The sequence below is a fragment of the Syngnathoides biaculeatus genome, chromosome 20 (assembly GCF_019802595.1).
Source record: "Syngnathoides biaculeatus isolate LvHL_M chromosome 20, ASM1980259v1, whole genome shotgun sequence".
Classification (NCBI taxonomy): Eukaryota; Metazoa; Chordata; class Actinopteri; order Syngnathiformes; family Syngnathidae; genus Syngnathoides; species Syngnathoides biaculeatus.
The window spans coordinates 9,721,668-9,747,775 of NC_084659.1; the positions used below are offsets into that span (position 1 = coordinate 9,721,668).

Sequence of the window (26,108 nt, forward strand, 5' to 3'; positions counted from 1 at the left end):
GAACTCTTCTCAAACCCTCCCCTTCGTCCCCCCCCCCCCCCCCAAACCTGCAGCCTTGAGTTCTAATTAAATTAAACAGAGAAAACTGAAGAAAAAAAAAATACAGCATCACTCCTTCTAGATGCCACACTTCTATCCTGTGTCCTTAGCAGAGAGCAAGCGAGATTGAAACCGACGAAAAGAGTGTGTCCGATTGCTTGTAAAATGACCTGTAAAATGGAAATTCGCACTTGGATATTTGGTAAAAGACGTTTGTCTGATTAAAAACAAATTCATGGGGGAGGAAGTTAAGATCTATACAATCAGAAGGTCTGAGCTGACTTACACATGCACTCAATTGAAAAGACATACCATTAAAAAGGTTTTCTACTCGAGCAACCCTACAAAGAACTGCCAGCGTGATTTCTTTTAAAATAGGTTGAATTTAAATTAGGAAATGACTGATATTATTGCACATTAATGAGCTAAAAACTAATACTATTACAGCTCCGTTTCCTTGACCCTCATCCTTCGTGACAGACACCCGATGGAGAAGTTTCTTATAACGGCAAAGTAACCTCCCCCTCCCCCCAAAAAATAAAAAGAAAATATCTTACTAATGAAGTAAACAGGAATAGAGTGAACCCAAAATGCTTTTGAGTGGAAACATACAGCCCGCAAAAGGTGAATGTTTAACACTGATTTTGTGCTAGAACAGGCAGGAAATGGCTGAACAAGTGCTTTGTCAAAAAAAAAAAAAAAAAAAATTCATAAACAGGCTTGTTATTGAGGCGCATGAAAAACAAAGAGAAAAATAGTATCCTGTGCTATCCCGACATCTTGCCACAATGTAAAAGCCAAACTGTCACGTTCTACCAATAAGAGAAATCGTTTTGGACATAAAAAAATAATGATGCTGTTATTGTTACCCCCCCCCCCAATCCAAAGATTGCTGCTACATTAAAACCGCACGTATTCATGTGCAACACGGGGGGGGGGGGCCTTTGAAGATCTTACAGGCTGTTCTGTGTTTTTGTCCTTTTTCTTTTATATATATATATATATATTCATGTATATCTTTTTTTTTTTTTTTTTTTTTTACATGTTCCGCCGCCTCGTTACTGGTGTCAATTGGCAGTGTCCGGGTCCAATAACGTGGCAGAGTGATTCGGTCAAAAAAAAAAAAAAAAACACTGGAGTTGCACTGAGGTTTACTTTAAAAGGAGTCACTCTGGGAGGAGCCTTACAGTTCATTTTCAACATCCCCCGCCGAAGCGCACGCGCGTGTTCACACCGGACCGTTGACGGCCACTTCTTGGGGGGGTGGCGTCTCCTCTCTGGGGAAGACAGGCGACACATTTACAATAAGACACCGCTAATTATTCCTCGCCCGCTCGTAAAAGCCCTCCTGCAGACATGCCGCCCATTTCTGACCCGTGTTACATCAACAACTGCAACTTCAGCAGTTAAAGTGACACAAAATAGATATCTGCAGATTATTAGTATTTTTTTTTTTTTAACTGGACATCACATGCAACCGTCAGCCAGGTGGCGCCAGGTGCAGTTCTCACCACGTCATCGCAAAATGCGGTCTCAGATGGTATGTTTTCCCCCATTTCAAGATTTTCTGACCTATGGAGCTCGTGCATACGACATCACCATTTTCACGACGCCATATTGCCGGTCAAACACAGCTGCTCGGCATTGTGGCGGACATTGAACTGGAGGAGAATATTTACAATACTCGAAATTTGTTGTGCTGTTGGTTGTCACAACAGACAAGACAGATATTCCAATACATCATTTCTCACCCGAAAACACCGGAAAATATCGATGAATTTTGGGAATTACACGTGATGGATGCTGCTGCCCGACCAAAACACGCACACGCCTGCATAGCAATCGCTTCATTTCAAGTATGACTCATGCTTCTCTATCTCTAGCAAGTTTCTTTCGGCTTGTCCCTTTCGGGGTCGCCACAGCGTGTCATCTCAGATGAACGCATATATATGTTTGGCACAATTTTTACGCCGGATGCCCTTCCTGACGCAACCCTTCTCAGGGAATGGAGGCCCCAGTGGGATACGAACCCACAACCCCTGGTTTACCAAACCAGTGCTCTAAACCACTGAGCTACAGGGCCTCTCATGCTTCTCTATCTCTAATTACCAATAAGTATTTATCATGCCAAGTTGTCTCATTTGAGAACAATGCCTATTAAAAAAAAAAAAAAAAAAAGATAATAAAAAAGTCTGCCACAGCAGAGATATTAACATGTGACTGCAATTTCTTCTGTATACGTCCCGTTGAGACGACTCGGGCCTCTTTTTTTTTTTCCTCCAATTATATTTAATGAATGAGAGTTTGACAGAATCCATTCCCCGACAGGGGTTGCGTCAGGAAGGGCATTCGGCGTAAAAAAATGGGCCAAATAAATATGAGCGGTTTGCTGTGGCGACCCCAAACGGGACAAGCTGAAAGAAACTTAGTTAATGAATGTGAGTTTGTGTAAAACCAGGGATGATTTATTGAAATATTAGTATTTGCATTGAATACTAGCTGAAAAGATTGATAGATTCCGGCAAAGGTTAACATGTCACCGAAGGCACTTCTGCATTCACAACTCGTCAAAACCGTCACTATGTGGGATTTTTTTCGTCATAGAAAACAGATCCAGCAATGGAGTATTCGTACGCGTCCAAACCTTTCTACGCTTTCAAACATTTCTGTCTAAATCTTGACGACTTACTCACCAGATACGTGTGTAGATCCAGTTGTCCAAAACAAGACGGATTAAATTAACAGCCCAATTTCTTATCGGCAAAAACATCAACTTCGGCTTTAAATACGGGTCCTCAATGCTGAGTTTATCTAATTTTTCCACATACAGTCGTTTCTTTTCACCTTTAAATGTCTAACGGTATCGGACAAGACTCTTGGCGTTGTGGTACAAGACATATCTCCGTGTCGTCTCCAAACCGACTTAACATTGAACAATGATTTGTCAGACCGGTAATATAGCGACGTAAACTAAAGTCACGTGATTTTATGATGGCGGTGTTGTAGCCCTGGACGGGCGTCAAGATTGGACCGTGTCCGCCGTCAAGCAATTTCACAAAGCTGCAACCCTGAATACAGAAGCTGAGGTGGATATTTACTTAGACTCATTGCAACGTCAGAGCTTTCTGTTTTACATGATTTGGTTAACAGTTGTGAGACGCCCTGGTCTGGAAACCGCCATGATTACTGGAGTCCAATTTACCAGAGTTGCCGTAAGTGACAACTTACTTCCTGCCGGTCTGTGGGGTTACAGGCGATTCCTCAGGCGGCTGCTGCTGCTGCTCAGAGGCCTCGGCGGGATCGGACAGACTGAGTTTCTCCAGGGACACAGGACTCTCCTCACTACATTTTACATTTATGATACACACACATTCAAGTCTCAGTTAGCCATCCTGCCTTGGATCTACTGTTCAAAACAAGACTGGTGGAAAAGCCCTGCGTCAACTTACAAACATGTATTTAAGCTGAAGTTGCAGAAAGCGCCCACTAATTTGCAGTCGCAGTTTGGCCTATATTTACATGCTGCTCCTTGGTTCAATTATAGATGGTTTTACTTACACTTACACACACACGCGCACACTTCATCCGGAAGGGGATTTCTAACCTTGTGAGGGCCGGCGCTTTTGAGACGACAGTTGAGGCGGGGACGACTTCCTCGCTGTCGGAGCCTCCGGGCGAGTTGACGTCTGAGGCGGAGGGAGGATCCTTTGGAGCGTCCCCCGAAGGCCCCGCGCAGAGAGCGGAGCTGGGGTCTGCTCGCACGCAGGCCAAGGGGGTGAGGCGCGTATGTAATCAAACGCTGGAATCTGGTTACGCCAGCTCTACTCACCCCCCTTCTCGTGGTTTTGTTTGGCTTGTTTATCTGCGTCGCTGCCTCCAGCGTCCACTGGGGAGCTGCACCTGTGCTCCATCTCTGCGCTGGAGTGTATCAAACAATATGCCAGTATTGTATATGTATATTTAGATATACTTTTTATTACACACACATTTAGACGTTTAGTTGTATATTTGTTAAACTCAAATATGATACAGCCATAACTATTCAGCCCATTGGCTGTGACTCATTTGAGTACAGTTCATTTCTTTTCATCTGAATAGTTATGGCTCTGTGATATTTCACTATCTTTTAGAATCTCCAAAAAATAAACATTACGTCACAATATGGCGTTCTGAGTGTTCAATAAGCAAATTAATAGCGTCATTGTAGCAATTAGCTGCAATATAACAGTCTAATATTTAGGGGGGTGGGGGGTTTAAGGCCTTCCATCCCCACTGTATAGTCATCTCAAAGGGACCATTTGAATTTATTAATTTGGGCTTTTATTACATGTATTCATTGTTGTGATAAAATAACTGCTTTTTCCCCCCTAAAATAGACACCTACTTTCACGTTCTAAATTAAAGAAAATCATTGTGGAATTTGATTCTCCCAAATTAGTTCCTCACCAAGCTTGTTTGGTTTCAGAGTAAATCAAAATAAAAACATTACCAACAGGGAATCTACAAAACAGTCACGACAAATTTTTGTCTTTCAACATTCTACATTAAAGCTTTATGCGTAAATAAATCATACCTCGAGAAAGGCTGGAATGCCGTGAAATTGGCCCAGCCCGTTTCCTGGGTTTCGTTTCCACCGCCAGCGGGAAGCGCGTCCCACCCTGACGGAGCCTGGGATGCCGTGATTCCATCAGAGTCCCTGAAATTTGCTGTCCAACCAGGACCTGCCGGCAAGATGGCGACATTAAACAAAGTTGAATGCCTTCCACAGACTAAGAAAATGTAAACGAGAAGGTGCCAATTATTAAAATGCCACACTGAAAATTGTCCTAATACTTTTGTCCAGTATAAGACCCTCAGTGAGCCTTACCGACATCATTTGGTTGCCGTGTGGTATTTTTTAAACAGTTTAACGTTTAATGTCAGACTAACACTAACAATATTAGTGGTTTCAAAAACATCAGATATGATTTGCTCCAAAACCAACTTAGTGCAAATGTCACATTATACCGCTCATCAATCATGCTTGAGAAATGGTGCGGGATGGATGAAATGAGGACACTGGACAGACACAAACTTTGCATTTTGGAAAAGAGACTTGGTGGTACATGTTTTTCATTCTCTGTAAAACTTTTTATTTCAAGAGTATTATAAATTCAATTTTTTTTTTTAATTACATTACACCAGAGTCCTGTAATGCCATTTTCTGCTGCTTTCAGTGAAAAAATAACACACACTCAAGAACTGTTGAAAATGGTGTGACAAAGGTCACCTCCTTTGAATGTTTCGGAGCGCTAATTGTCACCGCCAGAGCTCGCCGCCTCACCTGCGTCAGAAGCGGTCTGGTCAAAATCTTCCTCCTCGTCTGATTCAGAACCGCAGTCTTGCTCCTGCCCACCATTTTCCAGACTGCTCCGAGAGCTTCCTTCTGAGGTTTGGGACACGCCGAACCTGGTAGACGAGTGCGTCGGTCAGATTTAAAAAGATACTGGTGCGAGTGCCATTATCGTTTGTTTCTAAAACCACAGCGACCAGTCACTTTTACCTTGTTCTGGATTTTGCTTGTGTTGCATAGTTTATCTCCTTCTCCTCCCAAATATCCTCTTCCTCGTCGCCGTCGTCAAACTGTTGTATCCTCTCTTTACAACAGGCCTCGAAAGCAGCTGCGTTGGCCTGCGTCGCAAGAATAATCCGCATCCGTTTGCAGTACAGATACAACTACGAAAGTTGGTGAATATATATTTCACCGTGATCCTGCTTTGCACACCATCAATAAATCACATCTTAACATCCCATTAAATTTTCTGTGAATTTTCCACCCCTTTATGTGTGAGTTGAAAACTCTCTCATACTTTTTAGAAGATATCCACTTTTTGATTATATTACTTGCACTGTATGTGGTTGTAACTTGTCTTTTTTTTATATTTTGTTTGCCATTTTTATTGCTTTTATTCCGTTTTACATGTTTTATCTCTTTGTTTTCAAATGCCTTTAATCATGTAAAGCACATTGAGTTACCTTGTGTATGAAATGCGCTATACAAAGCTTTACTTTACCCCCCCAATAAAAACACCATCAAGATACTTACGCTGTTGTCGTCGGAATCGAAATTGAAGTTTATTTCTGCGATCCTGTCAAATGTGGCGCTGAGGGACACGAAAAGAAAAAAAAGGTTAGATCAACAAACAGGTGTGGACTCAGCTCATGTGACTTGGGCTCGCCTCACACAAGTTGTCTACTTCATGACTTTAGCATACACTTCATAAAAACTAGAAAATCACAAGACTTGAAACTCCACTAGGACAGCTAAGACTCCTAACTTTGGTGAGACTCGAGCCCGTCTACATTAAAAGACTTGCCGCTTTTCGAAAAGCATTCAGAAATGTGCTCGCTCGCTGTAAATAATAGCAGCTAAATTGTACCCGTGTTTACTTTACTGCAGGAATTTTACAAGGATGTAACCCTGAAGTCAACGTTGTCCGCAAATATTGCAAAGGCGGAAGTGTCATGACGGACTAAAGTCTCAACATCATTTTTTTTCTTTGAACAGTTAACACTCTGTTGGGTAGCTTCAAGCAGATGAATTGACCAAGAGGGTCTCCTTTCAGACACTAAAGTCATGCTTTTGTTTATTGAAATTGTATTTATTTTCTTATGAAGGTTCAATACACTTGTTCATCATATCTTGCACTTGTCTTGATAAATCCATTTGCCTTTTCAATTATTAACTATATAAAGAGACATTACATTTATGTTCTTTTTAGTTTATATATATATATATATATATATATATATATATATATATATATATATATATATATATATATTATATATATATATATATATAAATACTACTTAGCTGTTTAAATGACTGAAGCACCAAAACTCTAAAGTGTATGACTTACTTGTTTTTAATTTGCACTCGAGGTGAAACACAAAACCTTACTTTTGGTTTACAAAGCAAATACATTCGCTCGCTCGCTCACCTCTGTGGAGAGTTAACCCGACATCGGAAAGCCCGATCGACGCACGCGACTGCTCGGACTCACTTGATGTTTTCGTCGTGTTCGCTGAACTCCTCGTCGTTGAACCCGAACTGATCCACGAAGTTGGCGGTCATCTGCTGGATCTGATAGTCAGAAAAAGCCTGGGAAGGTCAGAGGACACCTTTTAAGGTGACGCCACTGCGTTTTTTTCCTGTGTACTCGCTACCGCGTTTTGGTTTTCCACGGCGTCTAACCTACCTGTTGGAGGGACAGGTCGTTGGGGAAAGGGCTCTCCATGTCGTCATCCTCGCTTGAGGAGTGCATGTTGTGCGTGCTCACCTGCAGGAAACGTCACACGACAACAGCTTAATGCACAGAACGACTGCTTCTACAAAATTCTCAAGAGTACTTTTGACGTTATATCAGATTACAGAGTCTTAGCGAGGAAGTTGCTTGTCTCGTATGCTTGCTTAGGGCAAAAAAAAAAAAAAAAAAAAAATGCCCCTTTTTAATGGGATTATTGCAACAAATTATCTGGAAATTCTGAAAATGCTTAAAGATGATTTTACATACAATTATGATAACTAATCAATGCTTCGCTTTCATACACTGTGGGAATCTCAGCTGAGGAATTTATTATGTTGTAATGACAATTAATAGAAATATACATTTTAAATTGTGTAAATTAAATATTTGCACTAAAAAAAAAAAAAAAAAAAAAACTTTTCACACTACAAATAACACCGAGTTCAACTCAACCAACCCCTGACTAATTACAAGGGGAAACTGGCTACATTTAGCTAGTACAAATTTAGCGCTTCTACTTTTTACGGAAATGAAATGTAGTTGTGCCAGTTTTAGCCGGTCACAGAACTCCATCAGATTCTTCGTGGTTTGATACTACCGCGTCTTAAAGAGTTTACGGGTTTGTATTAGCTCCCCTGGGCTTACTTTTCGGCAAGACGCAATCTTCTGCCATAGTTAACTCCCTGGTCTGTCAATTGACATTCATCGAGCGTTAATCTGAGTTGGGGCCATCGTCGCTCTCAGAATGAAGTGCCTTTGGAGAGCTAAGAGAGGCAAAAGAGCAAGCGCCAAAAAATAACATCTCACCAGTTCCACTGTGTTCCTTCTGTTCGTTTCTCTCAGGGTCTCGTCCACGAAGCTCTCCCAACGACCTCTGCAGTCCTCTGGCAGCTCTGTGCCACAAGTTCATATCAACGCTTGTTTTAATACATTCTTTTAATGTTTAATTTAATTTAATTAATACCAACAGTTCCTTGTTCACCTGTGATGAGGTCAGCGATCTGGGCCTGTACTGGCCCCTTCTCCAGGTTCTGGACCACCATGTTGGAAATTCTAGTCAGATGACCCATGTTGCCTCTCCTGGTGCCACCCTCAGCCCTGTGGAAATCACAGCAGGTTTGGTTCAACTGCCAAATTCATGAATAAGTCACCCAAAGGAATTTGTATCACAAAAAAGCACTTACTGTATTTTATCATTGTCTTCCCAGGCTTCGAGGATCTTTTGTACCAATCGACATTTCTGGAAAAGCTAAGTTTGACACAGGTGAGAATAAAGATTAAATACAAACCAGTGGTCTTCAACACCTCAAGCCTGACCCACCCAAGTTGTTTTAATTGATTGAACATTTCCTAAGTTACAATTTTTAACTGTCTCTCTGTCCAAATCCTGTCACTCATATTTGAAAAATGTATGGGTGTGGTCAGCAATGCCTGCGGATATAAAATTGCAGGTGTGATTAGGGAATCTCAAGACCTTAAATTAACTTACTGGAACATGATATCAAACGGCTTTTAAAATGTTTCACCCATAAAAATTCTTCATCTGACCAACTTAATCTGAAGAAAACTTAAATCCACTGCCCTGTCAAGGAATAAACATGAACGGTCTATACCAACAATGTCTTAAAAATGCTGAAGGTTTACTTCAACATAATCGCTGTTGTTGGCAGCAAACTAGCAATATATTCTGACAAAACATTCCTGTCGGCAAGCATGACGTATTCTTATCTATTTTTTTTAGTCTGAAGTTTGGAAGACCCTGCGTCATCGTGGTCAAAATGTCTATTTGGTAAATAGCATCCTGGTAACGATCCAGTGACGCCAGGCAGCTCAACTTACGTGTGCCACGAGGGTACTGTGGAGGGAGGCCTGCGGGTCATTGGTCCCACCCGACACGGTCGACTCTGCGTGAGTTTCCACGGTCGGAGTCGCGTGCTGCCCGTCGTGGTTCTGGAGACCCGGGTTGGGTCGCTCTTCTGAGGAGGGATGGTTTAGGATGGCCGCCACGCAGAGCTCCACTTGGAAGTGCAAAAAGTTATTCCACGAGTATTTGAAGAACAGATCCTGTGCAGCGGGACAAAGACGGGAGTTATCGCGGGCTCGTGCTCGGGCTATAGGGAGGGTCCAGCCTACCAGTAGTAGGTCCATGGTGCCGAGGTCGCAGAGCTCCTGGCAGATACCGGGGGAAGTGGTCTGCAGGAGGGCAGCCACCAGTCGGGCCACGTGAAGGCGAGCGTTCCCCAGTGGCTGATCTAGAACGCCGACGGTGGTCAGTATTGCACCTTTCTGCAGAGGGAACAAGAAATTTCTACTCAGGTCCTTTGGTGGAAGCAGACTATCAAAACTGACTAAGTGCTTGTCAAAGTCCATTTTTATTCCATAAATGAAGCTTGATTACATTCGCCCCAATCTTCCTCCAAAATTTTTATATTTGTATAACAACATAAGACCCACTAATTGTTTTGAACATTCTGTGAGCCATCGCTGTTACACAATTTATTGTTGCCAGGTGGCTTTTAGGCATTTTTAAAATACACAGTCAAGTCCAGATTAACAGATCCCTCCACCTTCAATGTGGTACCGGAATATAACACCACATGCCCTTGTTTATAAATCAAATGTTTTTTGCGGCAGTTTGACTTTAAATTAATTAAAGTAAATAAAACCCAGCACCAGAATCACAACAAAAGCTAAGGAAATACAGCTGAAGCTTTCATTATATTACATCATTAGTTCTGGTTTCCCTCAGAGGGCCGTTATTACTGAAACAAAAATATTGAATCGTTTCATCATATTTACAATATTTACATCAATTTATGAACTAGTTTTGGAACCAGAAATCAAAGGTAATGTTTTTTTTTTTTTTTTCAAACTATTCATGTTTGGTAAGACAAAAATGCTTGTAATATCTCATTATCATTTATGATATGACAATTTTAAAATTTTACAAGAATCATGGAAATTGACAGTGTAGATTTGGCTTTGCGGCCCACATAAAATCATGCAGCGTGCCTTGAGTTGACACCTGTGGACTAAAAGCAGCAGTCTGCCGCTAACTTGTAGCATCTCCGAGCCTTTGAAAACCTATTTGATGAACACTTGCAGAATTTTTACATTCAGACCTTGAGAACACTTTAAGTGTTTTCATGGGTTTGAACATATTGAAAGTGTTACTTCATCTTTCTACAACAATGATTTTCACACACTTCAAGTTGATCTGAAGCAGGTGCGCCAAGATAGAGACTATGTCTTACCTTTGGGGGATCCAGAAGAAGCTGCTGGAAATTCTTTAAATGGGGCTCAATGGCATTTAAAATACTGCTGTTGACAGTGTAAGACCTTTCGTAACCCTGAGAATACAGATCCATCAGCCCTTCCAACCTGGGGATGAGAACAGAAAATACGTGAGTGGCCTCGAACCTATTTCGAGATTCGAAACTATTTCCGGCGGTCGATGAACACGTGCGAGTTACGGTTGTCATTAGCGGTCGATGTTTACTATTTCGGCAGGCATCTGGTAATGCTGCAAAGAAACGAATTAGATTTATAAAATTCCATAGTTCGTGAGCTTGTTGCTTTTTAAATTAAAATAGTCAACAGGTCGCAAAAGTGGAAAAGTTGGTGGGACCAAGTTACGGTACCCATTAACGTGACACAAGGCCCCAAAAGTGTGATTTCTACAAGTGACGAGTGAAAATGCATACATGCTGTAGTTCTTTTTTTAAATGGAAACATCAGACACCTTTTACAGAGACATCTGTATCTGCATTACATTTTTTGGGGGTGTGGGGGGGTCCTCAATTACAGGTACCATGCCATCATCTCCACCCTGCCGTTTTCAGATTTGCTCGATGATTTGGATAGGAAATGCCCAAGATGCTGATTTTCAAGATAAGTTTGTCTTTCCACCCGGCACACAAGATTTTTACGTAAATATTCAATAGGTACATTATCTTTGTGGAGGTTACATCAACATTTACTTTAATTTGACCATGACGTACGCGGCCTGAACATGCAGTCGCTTCCACGGTGGATGACTAGGATTTACCGGATAAGATAATTTCATCGCTCACCTCTCTCTAGCCCAGCTCATTTTACAGCAGGTGGGCCTGGAAAGTGTGAATCGCGACCATTGTAGTAAGTGGCGCCCTATGAGGACGTCATGAGCCGAACAGGCACGTACTTCAACATTAATAAGGGAGTCTACTACCATATGTCGTCCTTTTCAAATCCACCCGCTTTGACAGCATTTTGCTTTTCTAATGCTATTGCGCAAAATTGACTAACAGCGTACGCCAAACTTAAAGCATGTCACAGGCTCATTTTCACCTGTGATGCAAATAACAGTTTGGAAAATTGATTTTCCTGCATGGTTTTTTTTTTTTTTTTTGGCTGTCTCCTACTTCATCACAAACAAGATGTCACTGAAGTTTCAATCAATAAGTGACTCAATTTTTTTTCATTTAGTGTTTCCCCACTGAGCAGAGGCACGTATCTGACACGATACATTTCTCAGGGCTGAATGTAAAAATAAAAATAATGCCCCCAAAAACCTCGCATAATTAAGTAATGATGAGCTACTCTCAATTTATTCCCAGATTATGTCCTTAGTGTGAAATCCGGAGGGTACAGACAGCTAGTATTCCGCAGTACGACCAACAATTCCAGAGATTAATATTTAACAGAGGCTTCTGTGGTCCAGACCAAAAGCACTGAATTTCTCTGCAGTGAACGGATCAACAACAGTACATTATCTGTGGTAAATACATTTCTGACCAAATACCGTAATTGCAGCCCTATAAGCCCCAATTTTTTTCACACACTTTCAACTGTGCGGCGATGCGGCTAATTTGTGTAATTTTTTTGTTCTTGTTCTTTTAAACGGCCGCAAGGGGGCACTTGAGTGGAAAAGGTAAGAGTGAGACCAGTGGAATACATGTGCCGAGAAAGTGATTTTTACCAGTACATATTTTTTTTTAACTGGCCCTGTTAGCGCTGCGCTAGCGTATTGCTGCTGTGTTATTGCCGTGTCTCAGTTCTTTTTACCGGTATGTTTTTTTTTTTTTTTTAACTGGCCCTGTTCGTGCTGTGCTAGCGTGTTGCTGCCGCATCAGTGATTTAGCTATGTTTTTCTTTTTTTACACGGCTCTGTGACTGCTGTGCTACAGCGTTGCTACTGTGTAGCTGCCGCGGCTGTTTTTCTTTTGGTTCGTGCTTCCATGTTGTTGATGTGTTAAGCTAAGTTAAGGTATTAAAACTTGGAAAACTGTGTACCGTCTTTCTTTGTAAATATTTCGTCTTTCAATGTGGGCACTTGCGACTTTTACACAGGTGTGGCTTATCTATGTACCAAATGGTATATCCTTTACAGATGTACTGGGTGAGGTTTATAATCCAGTGCGCTCTGTAGGCCAGAAATTACGGAAAATGAAATTGACAAAGAGATGATTTGTTGGAGAATCACCGTTTTACACAATTGATCAACTGCAATCCTGTTTTCTTTGCTACTTTTGCACATCACTGCCGTACTCACCCGGACCTCCTGGTCTCCAGTAAGGTAAGTAGCACTTGAGTTCCGTTTACGATGGAAGCCTCGTTCCTTTCGCCCTCAAACATGTTCTTGAGGAGTCCCGCTACCGTTTCTTGCCTAGACGAGCCGTTTTGTTAATGGAACGGAAGATACGTTGGAAAACTGATCTTGAGTACGAGCAACTTACGACTCCAGCGCGGCCAATAGTGGGTCGGCCTCCGTGTTCTCCTGCATCTGATTGGCCTGGTCTCGGCTAAGGCGAATAATGTCACAAAGTGTTTGGGATGCGTTTGATTGTCTCTGAAAAATGAGGAGGGAAACAATGCAAAAACAATAAAATGGATGTGAAAAAGCACCCAAATAACCTCAAAACACTTACCTCCTCATCTTTACCGGTATGGATAAGCTCTATGAGTCTTTGAACCAGCTTCTCCTCGTTCAGCCACTTGGGGAAAACAAAAATGCAGTGCTTATTTGAAATCACAGTGTTTCCACAGAATGCAACGGGTCATACTTTGTGTTTGTATTTCAAGAGATAGTTTCTGGGATTTTACAACACGCAAGCAAGTCAGATTTAGAATAAAGAGTGCTTACATGGAGGACCTCCTGCCTCAAGGGGGCAGGCTCTACGCAGCTGATGAGGCGAAGTAGCAAGTCCATCATAGCGGACGCATCTATGTGTTTCAACACCAGACCGATGAAGCCTTCCTTCTTCTTGAGAAAGGTGATCACCTGAGGGTGGAACAATGACCGATAAATCCTGCAATGCGAACATACCCGCCGTTCGTCGGTATGCCGCCCACCTCTTCCGTTTTCCTGGCGATCAGATTGCCGATGGTTTTGCTGAAGAAGCTGGCGAGCAGCGGGTTGAGGGGTGGGTCCTGCTCCAGGAAGTGATACAGCATCTCCAGGAGAGACTCTTCTCCGCCCAGCTTATCGTTTATAAGTGACACATCCGAGGTCAGGAGCTCGCATGCGACGTTGGGAAGCCTTTGCAGGAAAAGAAGGACATTTAGACGCAACACTTGGATGTAGAGCGGAGCCATTTTAAGGCTTTGCACATTCTTTTCTGTAGAATAAGACAGGTATTGGGCAATTATCATAAATCATGTCAAACTGCCAAAAAGATGGTGCCCCTTTATACGTTGCAAAAGCAGTGACTTATAGACTTGAGATACGCAATCGCAGGCCGCAAATATTTTGCCGAGGTGGCTTTACCTCATCTGTAGAACTCCCAATAAGTTTGACGTTTCACCCTTTAACTTTATTTGAATCATGTTTCAAAAGAAAACACTTTTCACATTACCTGAAAAATGTGTGTTTTGATTAGTTTGATTCCTATAAATGTTGAAGCAAGATAATGCCTTGAAACTAATGTTTCTAAGCTTGTTTATCATCAGGAGAAATAAAGCTAAACTTTGAAAGGGGAACGCAAAACCTGTTTCAATTTAATGACATTGTCATTCACTTCTTTTAGTAGGGGGGAAATTCTCATTAAATTTTTGTGTGGGGAATAATTGATTTTGGGATTGGCAATTTCGCTCTTAATGTTCCTGCAGAGACATACTGTGCCACTGGAAAATATTCACATTTTTACATTTTCAGCTTACCCACTTATTCAAAGCTTGATTTTAATACAATTTGAAAACTATGTAAAAAGTGTCCCATCAAGACCATGTAAAAACATTTTCAGCTTCATGTAATTTTTTTTGAAAATGTAAACATGACAGGTTATGTATTCGCACACTCATCTCATTTTATTTAAGCACCTTTAGCAACAATCACAGCTTTAAATCTTCTTGGCTATGTCTCTAGAGCTTGGCACACTTGCTTTGGGACATTTTCTCCCATTTTTCTCTTGAGACCCTATCAAAGTCACTCAGGCTGGATGGGCGGCGCTGCTGGCACCCATTTTTAGATCTTTCCAGAGATGTTCGATTGGATTCCAGTTCCGGCTCTGGTAGGGCCATTGGAGGACATTCGCTGCTTCTTCCTGACACTCCTCCTTTGATATCTTGGCTATGTGTTTTGGGTCATTGTCCTGTTGGAAGGTGAACCGACACCCTACCCCGAGTTCTAGAGCGCACTGGACTAAGTTCTCAAAGAATTTCTCTATATTTGGAAGCTATCATCTTACCCTCTAGCCATAATCGTCGCCCAGTTCTAGCGGCATAAAAACAGCAAGCAAACCCCCGGCACACTGCTGCTACTGCAGAGCGTCACAGTAGGGAACCGTCCCTCGTCACCATTGTTGAATGGGTGACGAGCGGCACCTCTTCTTCTCCATATGTGATGCTTGGCATTGGAGACAAACGCTTCTGTTTTGGTTTCATCACACCAGAGAAATTTTGTTTTTAAAGGTCTGAGAATCCTCAAAGTTTCTTCTGGCTAATACAAAACAGGCACCCAAGAACCTTTTAGTGAGAAGTGGCTTCCGTTTAGGCACTCTAGCCTAAAGGTTGGAACATTCGACCTTCAGGATGGTTCTACTACCCCCGCAAGGGAACGCCAGAGAGCCGCCTTGTTTGCCTCTCTCATCCAGACTGTATATAGACACGTGTGTGTGCCCTACCAAATAATCAAATTAACTCACCAACACATGGATTCCATTTAAGTTATACAATCTCAAAGATGATCAGTGAAAATCAAATGCACGTGAGCTTAAGTTTGATTGTACGACGCTGAAAGTGTTCAAAGACTTGATGTGACTATTACTGTGAAGAAAATAAGTATTTGAACACTCTACTACATGGCAAGTTCTCCCATTTAGAAATCATGGAGGGGTCTGAAATTCTCATCGTAGATGCGTGCCCACTGTGAGAGCGATAATCTAAAAAGAAAAATCCAGAAATCACAATGTATGATTTTTTCAACGATTTGTGTGATACAGCTTTAGAACAGTAAATTGTTATGAAATCATACATTGTGATTTCTGGATTTTTCCTTTTACATTATCTCTCTCATACCTATGATGAAAATTTCAGACCCCTCCATGATTTCTAGGTGGGCGAACTTGCAATATAGCAGGGTGTTCAAATACTTTTTTTCTTCACTCTACGTTTACCATTCAGTTCCATTTTCCAAGCTGCTTATCCTCACAAGGTCACGCGGGAGTGCCAGAACATATCCCAGCTAACTTCGGGGGAACGCCCAACTACACCCTAAATGTGTCGTCAGTCATTACACTTTTTCCTCAATGTACACCAATATCACTCGATGTGTTATTACTTTGTCATTAGGGGATATTTTATGTACAATTTTGTAAACTAAACTATATTCAGCTTCCCAATAACTGACAAAAAAATGTGGGTAAGGTGAAGGGGTGTGAATACATTCTGGTGGCACTCGATACCTCAGCCATTTCTCATACATATGGTGCAATGGTAGATAGTTTAAAAAAAAAAAAATAAAACAATGCAGTGATGTAAATAAAAAAGAGTGACATCATAAATAGTCATTAGACAGCGAGAAAAGCCCATTGTTTTCAATGATACCGTTAAATCTGGCAGTACCGTATATTACATTATGATAAAATTAAGGCTGCACTGCATTTCTATTTACGTCCTCCATCTTCATTAGCAAACCGTGTGACTCACTTAAAGCGGCTCCTCTCCTCCAGGTCTGCGGGTGGTTCTGTGGTGATGAGGCCCACCAACTCCTGCATGCAGTGGTCCTGGGAGAGGAAGAGCAGCAGGCGGCGGTTCTGGGCCTTGCACTCCTGCAGCACGTCGTCCTCCTCCATCAGCTCGCGCAGCGTCACGTCCTCCCGGTCCAACAGCTGGTCGATGTGGGACGTGGTGTGCAGGTCGAACTTCCAAAACATGATGGCCGCCGGGTTGGGGTACACAGCCCTTAAAAACACATGAATACATACTAATAAAAAGGCCGTACAGGTACACCTATCACTGCAAAATGTCAAATAAAATCCATTAAAAAAATCCTCTTGAACCTGTACACATTTGATCCAGTCCTCTATAAGTTTATCACCCATGTGTGAAAACCATTTTCTTGGTTCCACATGATAACATTTGGGAGGTACAAAGGTACATACCAGTGAATGAAATGTGGATATCTTTAATCAGACCTCCCCCACGGGCAGGCAGGCATTTGTGTTTGTGCAGAAGACAGAAAATGCGGCGAAGCCTGGCATTTATCAGCATGGGTCTCCTTTAAGATGAAGGCCTCTTGCGGAGATGGGACACTGGGAGGCTCAGCAAAACCTGCAGAGAAGAAAAAAAATAATAATCAAAAATTACATTGTATATTGGCCAAACGATCATTGGGTCATATTTTCATTTAATATTATGAATGAAATTAGAAGTGTTGTTTAAAGATTGGCCGTTAAGATCTTCTAGTTTAATGGTCATAAATATACAAACAGGATTCATTATTTACGACCTTCACTTATGAGCTTAATTCGTTCCATGCTCAAGCTTGCAACTTCATTTTCTTCAGCATCGAATACCGTTTTGCCCAAGTTTCCCCAGTAAACCACCCGCAAAAGAACATACGACAGTTTGTGGGTAAGACTTAATGCGTGCGTTTTCATTTTGTATTTGTCATTTGACTCATCCAATTGACTGGTGAAACTGAGCCTGCCCTCAACTCTACTCTGCCAAGCGACAGATCTTAACTCGAAAAAGTGAAGTTTAGGCCGCTCGTCGATGTCGTAAGGCAAGGTCCCGCTGTAGAGTTAAATTTCAAAATGAACCTGAAATGTACTCTCACTGTTACTGCTGAACTTACTCTGACTCGCTGTGAACTGTTGAATCGTCCACTCATTCAAGGTTTTCAGTCCTGAAAGGCAGATGACGTCAACCCGCCGATTCCCCGCCTCCTAGGTACTACCCACGCCGTAATGGAGGCGGAACGCCACTTGTGCGCCAGGGAAAGCCAGAAAGGCGGGACGCAAGCGTGACACTCAATTTTCTAGCCCTCTTCAAAACAATAGTCTGAAAATCATTTGAAACCACATGATGTCATCGCGGACGTCGTTTGGTTTAATTGCCTTCGCTGAGTACTTGCGTGAATGGCAAAGGTGCATTCTCCTACGGCTTTGTGCCAAACAGGCTTTACAGACAAATGAAGCATGTTACTGTTGGTGTGTAACGCATCTTCTGAACATCAGTTTCCAACAAGACAACTCCTCAAAAATAAGTGTCAAACATCTCGTAACCGACAAACGCTTTTTAAAGACCGGAATTTGACGCTGCAGCGCATTACACAGGTCTCTATAATTATACTACTTTTTTTAAGAGTTGCACTAGTGAAAAGCGTGCTTCTTCACATTTGTTTTCTTCAAGTGGTTACTATGGAGGCAAACAGACTGAACCCAACTCTACAGTGGAGCCAAAATACAATGGCATAATGAACCGCGCGCAACAACTGTTGATTGCAGAAGATGAAACTCGTGCAGAGGACTCAAACGCTTTCCCCCTTTTTCTTAACACACACGCAGCGGCAGCAGGAGCCGTGTCCATCTGGCATACATTTACAGAGTACACAAGTGCAATAATAACCTCGCCAGCGCTCCCCGTGGACGGCGAGCTAGAACGTCAGACGCTTGACTTTTACATCCAAAATAGAACCCGCAGGAGGCGACTACAGAAACAACAATCGGCAAAGTGCACGGGACGGTTGAGGAAAAGAGGAACAATGGTAAAGACGTGTTGTTGTTGTGGATAAACAACAAAGTGCAGATGTACCTGATGAAAATAATACAGGGAAATGGAATGAGACTCCTATTCTTCCCCTTGTAGAATGTCAGTATGACAATATAAGGAGGATAAAATGCTGAAAAAGGTCCAATGTTACAAAAATTGTGCAGCCAAATTCCAGCATTGTTTAAGTCAATTTTCCAAATTCCCACGGGAATCCAAACACCAGTGTGATAACAGCAGCCGTTGTCACTCTGGAAGTTTGTCCTATCGGTAGTCCCTGTTTTAATGCGGCGTTCTGTTTTTGACCCTTGTCCTGTAAATTCTCATATTTATGCTCGAAGTGAAGGCCTTTCTCATCACTGTGTTCCCCTTGTTCAATTGTATGCAAGTATGGAGTCCAAGTACATATATTTGATAATGCCCTTGCGTCTGTGATGAAAATGTTTAATTTCAGTCATATATTGTTCGAAAAATTCTCTGACCTGGCCATATGTTTCACTCAAATATTGCAATTTTCAGAGTCATTTGAAAACCCAACAGCATGTTTTCCCAAAAGTCTGACAAGACATTTGACTTAAAAAGACGCACTACTGTCACCTGAGGGGATTTCATCCTTTTTGCAATGGATACATTGCAGTCAATGTTTACCCTTAAGTCCCGATGCTGTAGTATCAAAAATTTTAAGAGGACAAGTACTGATGTACTGTCCAGCACCAGAACGTCCCTACTCAAAATAGGTGTTTTTTTTGGAACCATGACTTATTGTGAAAATTGTTTTAATTATACTTGTGGGGTTCTTGCACATACCCGATATAAAATGCTTCACGGTTACTAGTGGTGCCGATGTAGTTGAGTTATTCATTTGTTGGTTAATTTTTATAGCCACTAAGTGTTTTTTCATGCAAAAATTGACTCGAATTGTGACTTTACTCTTGCGTTAGTGTAAGTCTTCACTTATGTAATAATTTGGGTTACTTTGCCACTGCGGTATCGTAAGCAAACTATTTCTATTTTATTTCTATTCCAGGAAAATTTGTTTAGTCCTTTGTTCTGTGGATTTATAGTGAATTGTGCTATTCTATATAGTTTGACTGGGATGGAATATACACAAAACAACGCAGTAAAGTGAGGTCACCTCATACTAATTCTATTTTTAAAAATTATCATGGGAACAACTGGCTTAAATGCATTTTGTCTTGTGTTGTACTGCTGTTGGACATCAGTAGCCTGATCATATAACTGCCCAATGCTTGTTTAACTTACTATCGCAATATCAAGAAGAAACACCAATAGACTTGCACACAATTTTGTTTGTTTTGTATTTCGGTTTTGGTCACGATAGCCGCAAATGTTGAATGTTTATTCCTTGTTTCTTGACAACGTTACAAAAAAACACGGGCAGTTAAGCTATTACGCTAGTGATAGTTATAATACGGGTAGACTACATTGACAATTGTGTCCACTGTGTGTAGTATATAACATTTGATTATTCAAGTAAATGGATTGATGCAAGCATTATAACACTTAATATAATCGTATACGTCTGGGGTATTGTATGGGAAAGACTAACTTAATCGCAAAGATTGTCCAAGAAAGCAAGCTTAGCCTCAAAGGCTCATGACAACCGAGGTGGGTCGGATTTCTGTTGACTTGAACCCTAATGGCACCACAACCAACATTATGATCGTCTTTATACATGTCTACATTATATTACTGTCATCGAGGAGGGCAATTTCAAAGCAAAAATAACGTGAAAGCGAACAGTTACTCGTGTTCACACACCTTTAACGTCTACACCACATGGCTCGGTCGTCCCTGGCCTCGACCGACTCCAAACGGCCTCTTTTTAAGACCATAATGCTCTTGAACGACAAAACAAAAGCTCACATTTAAGCCATCGCGAGCGAAACAGAGCACACGTACAAAATAACAAGACAGCGTTCACTCAAAGGGCCCCCGATTTATACAATGGCGCCGAGGTTACTACTGCCCTTAAGTAGTCGACCGACTGAACTCAATTCGGTTAAGTTTAGTCGGCTGGCCTTTGCGCAAACGTCAGCCTTCGAGTGGCAACTAAGTCGCGTAAATTAGCCAGCCTCGCATTTAGTTCCTCCTTTTACAGTGAGTGAGGTTAGCACGGAAGCTAATTAGCCGCCAGAGTTCATGTTTAGCGGAGTTAGCTTCGCCCCCCTTCTCCCCCCCCCTCCACACACACAAAACTTTGGCTTTAAGTTTGTAGCAGAGTCAACTACACTTATCACGTTATATATATCCCAAAAATAAACTTACCTTTGATAGGATCTCAACAGCGTGCCTCTTCCTTTTTTTCTGCGTTAGAACGTTACGGAGTTTTTTTTTTTGTCTCTCCCCCCCCCCCAGTCCTCGCACTAGGTCCCCCCCCAGCTAACAATTAGCCGCGTCCGCTACAATGCATGAGCCTCGTATGTTTAGTGATTTGTTTTGAAGAACACCCTCGTCAGCCTGCTTACCCGCGACAATCAGGACAGGAGGCTGCCTGCCTGCTAGCTTCAAGTTAGCCCCCCCCCCCCTCCAACCCGACGTTACTTTCAAAACGTGGCTTTAAAATCCACCCCGAGAGGCTGTTACCGGGCCGCGGGCGGGTTCTCGGGCATCGACGGCTCCGGTAGCTGTCGGTTCGGACGAAGCGCGTTTGATTCGGACCAAATTCAAACGCGGAGCTAAGTTTAGCGTGCAAAGCAGGAAAAACTCAGTCATATTTTTTCGAATCAAAATGGCGACGCGGGGTGGCGGGCACGCGCACTCCATGGCCGCGCGGGGGCGTGCATTTGAGATACAATCGGGGACGGGGACTTTCTATGATTGTTATCACACATTCGTGCAAATATAGCACAATATGTTGATATTAATTCAGAAAATAAAATGTTTTAATTATATTCAGGCAACTTCCGCTAATCTACTTCACATTTGTCCATTGATTTCTCACACTTTGACAAAATTTGAAAAATGTTGCATTTTCTATTTTTTTAGCTAGAAAAAAAATCTCGATTTAATAATAAAACATGAGAACCTCAAGACAAATAAATCACTTATTCTAACAATTTTTAGCTTTAAGTACTCGGCTCATTCAACAAACCTTAGGAACTGGGGTCAGGGTTAACTCACGCTGAAATTCTGTGAATATTTGCATCCCACAGAAATTGCACGTTGTAGTTTATGATATATTAGTAATATAACATACCAATATATCACGTAAAATCGCCTTCGAGTAGTTCCCTTGTAAATTTGACCTGTTTATTTCTTTTCAAAGAAATGTATTTTGCAAGAGTTCCGAAACATATTAAACAACAAATACAATAATTGCAAAATACATTATATAATGCAAATATCTACTACATTAGTTTGGATTCATTTACAAAGAGTCATGAGGCGTCAACGTACAAACGTTTATTATGTGTCATGACTTCGCCTCCTTCCTCTCTCTCGCTTGCTTTAAACCCACAATGCACTGCGCCGGCTCGCTTGGAACATGGACCAAAGCGGTAAGTGTTATATCTTCAGTCACCCCGCCTTAATTTAATCTAATTTCATTATTATTATTGATTTTGGTAGGGAAATAACAATCGCCTTGGAGAGGAGTAACATCAGATCCACGATCTTGTCGAATGTGCTGAATCGCGTTAGCTTTCAGAAGCTAACGTTCCCGTTTAGCACGGGCCAGGTTAGCTTGAACTCCCAGTGAGACCTCCCAGTGTTGGTTTAAAGTCATCAAAAGCGGACGAGTAAAATATAAAATACCCGTTTTAATGGTAACAACGGGAGTTTAATTTGCTGTTGAGTCTACAAACTGTGGCGCCTCTATATGTTTGAGAGGCGATGCAAAGGCTATCGGAATGCTAACCGAGTTACCGTCGATGCTTCCAAGAGCTTACCGTGGTGAATAAGAAAAGATACTTTTTGAATCGTATTTTTATACAAGCTTGGTCTTACACGATATACTAATACTGAAAACGCTTGCCTAGCCTTTTTGCAATAATAATAAAAGGGAGATTGTGAGATTCCTCACAGTCTTCAAATAAAAATCATACAAGTTGGGCCAAAGCAGCCATACTAAACACTTCTCGATGTTTTTATTTGTTTGCATTAACCGTCCATTATAGGTGCGTTCCTTCCATCCTTATTTTGTGGAAACCTACTTTTCTGCCTTCCTAACTTTTTACGCACATACCTCGGGTCAAAACTTTCCAACACGTCGGTAACTGCTTTTGTGACGTATTAGCGAGCTATTCTTGTCTTCGCCTCACTGCACAAACATGCAAATACCTGGTATAACGCCATAGTTGTCCAGTCGTAATATGTCATTTTTGCTACCGTTGATAGATAACGATCTCCAAGGAAGCGACGGCTCCGGGAGCTTGGGCGGCCCGGACGTCCGGAGGCGCATCCCCATCAAGCTCATCTCCAAGCAGCCCCTGAGGATCAAACCGCCGCCCCGCGTCCAGAGGCCCGGGGGCAGGCCACCGCTGAAAAGCGACGCGCCGGAAAAAGACGGCACGTGCTTTTTCGACGGCTGCTAAACTTCTGCTTTTGTTTGCCTAATTCTTCCCGTTTGTGCAACACAGATAACTTCGGGTTCAAGCAAGAAAAGTTTGAGTTTGGCGGTAAAGCCGGAGATGTGTTTGCTGCCCAGAGGAGATACCCGCAACCGCTGTTTTGGGACTATAAGGTACAGTATATTGTGACTGAAAATGCTTGGTTTGGATTGACGTCTTCGGGTTTGGGTTAAAGTGGAAAAGCACACTGGCAGACAAAGAGCAAGACCTACCGATTTATTTGTGTTGCCTCTCGTGCGCGCGAATGTAATTCTCACCTTTCGTTCCCCCGGCAACAGTTGAATCTCATCGGCGAGAGAGACGACGTCCCGATTCATTTCTGTGACAAATGCGGCCTTCCCATCCAGTTGTACGGGCGCATGGTACGGGGCAAACATGTTTAGATGTTCCCAGGCCCGACCGAACCGAGCAGAGCTAGCGTTAATATTTTTTTTTTTTTTTTTTTGCCTTCCTCACTCTTATCAGATTCCCTGCAAACACGTCTTCTGCTACGAGTGCGCCTTGCTGCACGAGAAGAAAGGAGAGAAGATGTGCCCTGGGTGAGAGTTTAAGCAGAAATTATACATTTTTTTCCATTACAGTATTTTCAAGTGTTCCCGGTTGTCTTTGTCAAAAAAAAAAAAAAAAAAGTCACCACAAGGCTTGCAGCACTTTTTAACACTATAAGTAGTTTTTCCAGTTAATAACAGAAAACCAAAAAAGAAATGCATCAGTAAAATTTGTGGATTTACAAGTGAACTCTACTGTAATTATGTGACGTATTTTACTTTTTATAATGTGATTTCCAATTCAACGTGAGAATAATGCTGTTTTGCATTCAGCCTGACCACGTACAGCTGCATGGACCCGGTGCAGCGCATCGAGCAGTGCCAGCGCGGCTCGCTGTACATGTGCAGCGTGGTGTCGGGCTGCAAGCGCACCTACCTGTCCCAGCGGGACCTGCAGGCCCACGTCAACCACCGCCACCTGAGGTCGGCCAAGTCGTCGTCGTCGGGCCGCCAGGAGCCCGTGCACCTGCCGCCGGCGTCCGACGTCCCCGAGCGCTTCCGCGTGCCCCCGCCCCACGTGACCAAGAACCACGTGCACCTGGCCAACCAGCACCCGCACGGCGGCCACGACCCGTACGGGCAGCCTCCGCCCCCGGGCCCTCACGACGGTCCCCCCGAGACGTACCGGATCGCCACGGTGACCACGCGCAAACACAGCAACCTCATCACCGTGCCCATCCAGGACGACTCGTCCTCGGTCCCGCCGGGCCAGCCGCCCCACCACCGCCCGGGCGACTACCCCGGGCAGCCGCCCGTGGTGTCGCACCCCCACCGTATGATGGCACCGCCGCCCCCGCAGCAGCACTTCGGGCCGCCTCCCCCGCCGCCGCCCATCAGCCACCCCATGCAGCACCCTCCCCAGGGTTCCGGGACACCCCACATGGTATACAACCAGGCTCCGCCGCCACCCATGTCCACAGCCCCGCCTCCCATCACCCCGCCGCCGGGACACATCATGGCCCAGATGCCTCCCTACATGAACCACCCGCCGCCGGGTCCTCCCCCCCAACACACCGGACCCCCTGTAAATGGGCCCCCTCCTCATCACTACAATCCCAACTCCATGCAGCAGTTTCCCGAAGACCAGGGCACCCTCAGCCCGCCCTTCAACCAACCGGGAGGTCTCAGTCCCGGAATGTGGGCCGCTCCGAGGGGGCCGCCCCCTCCGCGGATGCCGGGTCCCCCGCCCGGGCCCGGCCCCCACCACCCGGACCAGGGTCGCTACCGACCTTATTATCAGTAATCTGAATGACTCGGCTGTAGGCTTGGAGAATTGCTGAAAATTTTCCATGTAAATTTAACGTTTGGAAATACTCATTGGAAACTTTTCATGGCAATAAAGGGTAATTTAATGAAAAGCCGGTTCGATCCCGGCCCCTGCCAGTGTGGAGTTTGCAGGGGTTTTTTTCTGGGCCCTCTGGTCCCCCTCCAAAAACATGCAACATTAATTGGACCCTCTAAACTGCCCCTAGGTGTGATTGATTGATTGATTCGTGTGCCCTGTGATTGGTCGGCAACCGGTTCAAGGTGTACCCTGCTTCCCGACAGCTGGGATCGGCTCCAGCACGCCCGTGACCCTCGTGAGGATAAGCGGCAAAGTAAATGGATGATGGATAAACTTTTTTCCCCCCATTTGCATTTACCTTTATTCCCGTCTTCTTCACCTGCACTGGGCATTTACTCCAATTAAGGTCCCCTTCCACTTGCACGTAATTGCATTTTTTAATCAGTATCATACTAAATTACATTTCGCAAAATTTCTCATAAAGAGCCAACTTTCAATTCTGTAAATTCCTAGTTTATCCCCATGGAAAGTTTCCAGCTTTTTTTTTTTTCCTGCAATTTTGCAACTCTACTAGGCTGTGCCGCTTGTATGAATTGTGACAGTAAAAATCAGGGTTGCAGTTTGTAAACACTGTCGGTATTTTTCATAAAACTGCCACGTCACAGTTCGCGGTGCACATTTTTAGTCTCCTTTCTGCCGAGCAGATAACAGTTGGGAAAGAGCAGAAACACCTTTTTATTACAAAAAAATGCTTACAGTAATTGTTGTATGTCCGCTTACCCATGTACCCCAATATCAATAAAAAAACAAAATTCACCCGATGATCTGTCAGAATGTAATTTGCTCGACAAGGAGGTTCTTCAAATCAGTTTTCATTTTTAGTCGCCCCGTGGGTTTGTGTGCAAAGGTCGAGTGAAAGTGACTTTTTGTCTCCTGGCAGTTTATGCTTTTAATGTCGCAAATAAAATGTGGGTAGCACTAAAAAAAAAGGTGTGATTATTTCAGGGTGTTGACAACGGATGGAGAAATTTATGCAATTTTTACTCTTCCGTAAGCTACTGAATTTTGGGGTTTATGATTAGTAAATTTACTTTACACTTTTGTGTGTGCATTACAACATTAAATGACACATTTTACCAGTTGTACAGTCATGACATTTGATTAG

General features: G+C 42.9%; 2 protein-coding genes across 6 annotated transcripts; one reads left to right on the top strand and one right to left on the bottom strand.

Moving 5' to 3' along the window:
• Window positions 1–30: 30 nt before the first annotated feature.
• Window positions 31–21,293, bottom strand: ppp6r2a (protein phosphatase 6, regulatory subunit 2a). Of its 4 annotated transcripts, XM_061807366.1 has the most exons (25): window positions 20,808–21,276; window positions 20,301–20,380; window positions 16,910–17,078; window positions 16,455–16,709; window positions 13,662–13,848; window positions 13,453–13,590; window positions 13,238–13,303; window positions 13,046–13,158; window positions 12,862–12,975; window positions 10,583–10,709; window positions 9,462–9,614; window positions 9,168–9,392; window positions 8,513–8,577; window positions 8,311–8,426; window positions 8,136–8,221; window positions 7,281–7,361; window positions 7,086–7,183; window positions 6,125–6,182; window positions 5,582–5,709; window positions 5,363–5,487; window positions 4,613–4,760; window positions 3,869–3,957; window positions 3,644–3,791; window positions 3,268–3,381; window positions 31–1,316 (listed from the first exon to the last, which is right to left on the bottom strand). In XM_061807366.1, the coding sequence occupies exons 4-25, from the start codon at window positions 16,679–16,681 to the stop codon at window positions 1,268–1,270; spliced, it is 2,655 nt and encodes an 884-aa protein (XP_061663350.1). In that variant the 5' UTR covers window positions 16,682–16,709; window positions 16,910–17,078; window positions 20,301–20,380; window positions 20,808–21,276; the 3' UTR covers window positions 31–1,267. The 4 variants fall into 4 exon arrangements, with proteins under 4 accessions (XP_061663350.1, XP_061663351.1, XP_061663352.1 ...); XM_061807367.1 differs by lacking the exon at window positions 20,301–20,380 and having other exon boundaries at window positions 21,126–21,293; XM_061807368.1 differs by lacking the exon at window positions 20,301–20,380 and having other exon boundaries at window positions 7,086–7,165; window positions 20,808–21,277.
• A 189-nt stretch (window positions 21,294–21,482) lies between these two features.
• On the top strand, window positions 21,483–25,759 carry cbll1 (Cbl proto-oncogene-like 1, E3 ubiquitin protein ligase). Of its 2 annotated transcripts, none has more exons than XM_061807377.1 (6): window positions 21,483–22,039; window positions 22,878–23,048; window positions 23,120–23,223; window positions 23,389–23,472; window positions 23,576–23,649; window positions 23,932–25,759. In XM_061807377.1, exons 1-6 carry the CDS (start codon window positions 22,027–22,029, stop codon window positions 24,899–24,901), a joined length of 1,416 nt encoding a protein of 471 aa, XP_061663361.1. In that variant the 5' UTR covers window positions 21,483–22,026; the 3' UTR covers window positions 24,902–25,759. The 2 variants fall into 2 exon arrangements, with proteins under 2 accessions (XP_061663361.1, XP_061663360.1); XM_061807376.1 differs by lacking the exon at window positions 21,483–22,039 and adding an exon at window positions 22,306–22,433.
• Window positions 25,760–26,108: the final 349 nt, after the last annotated feature.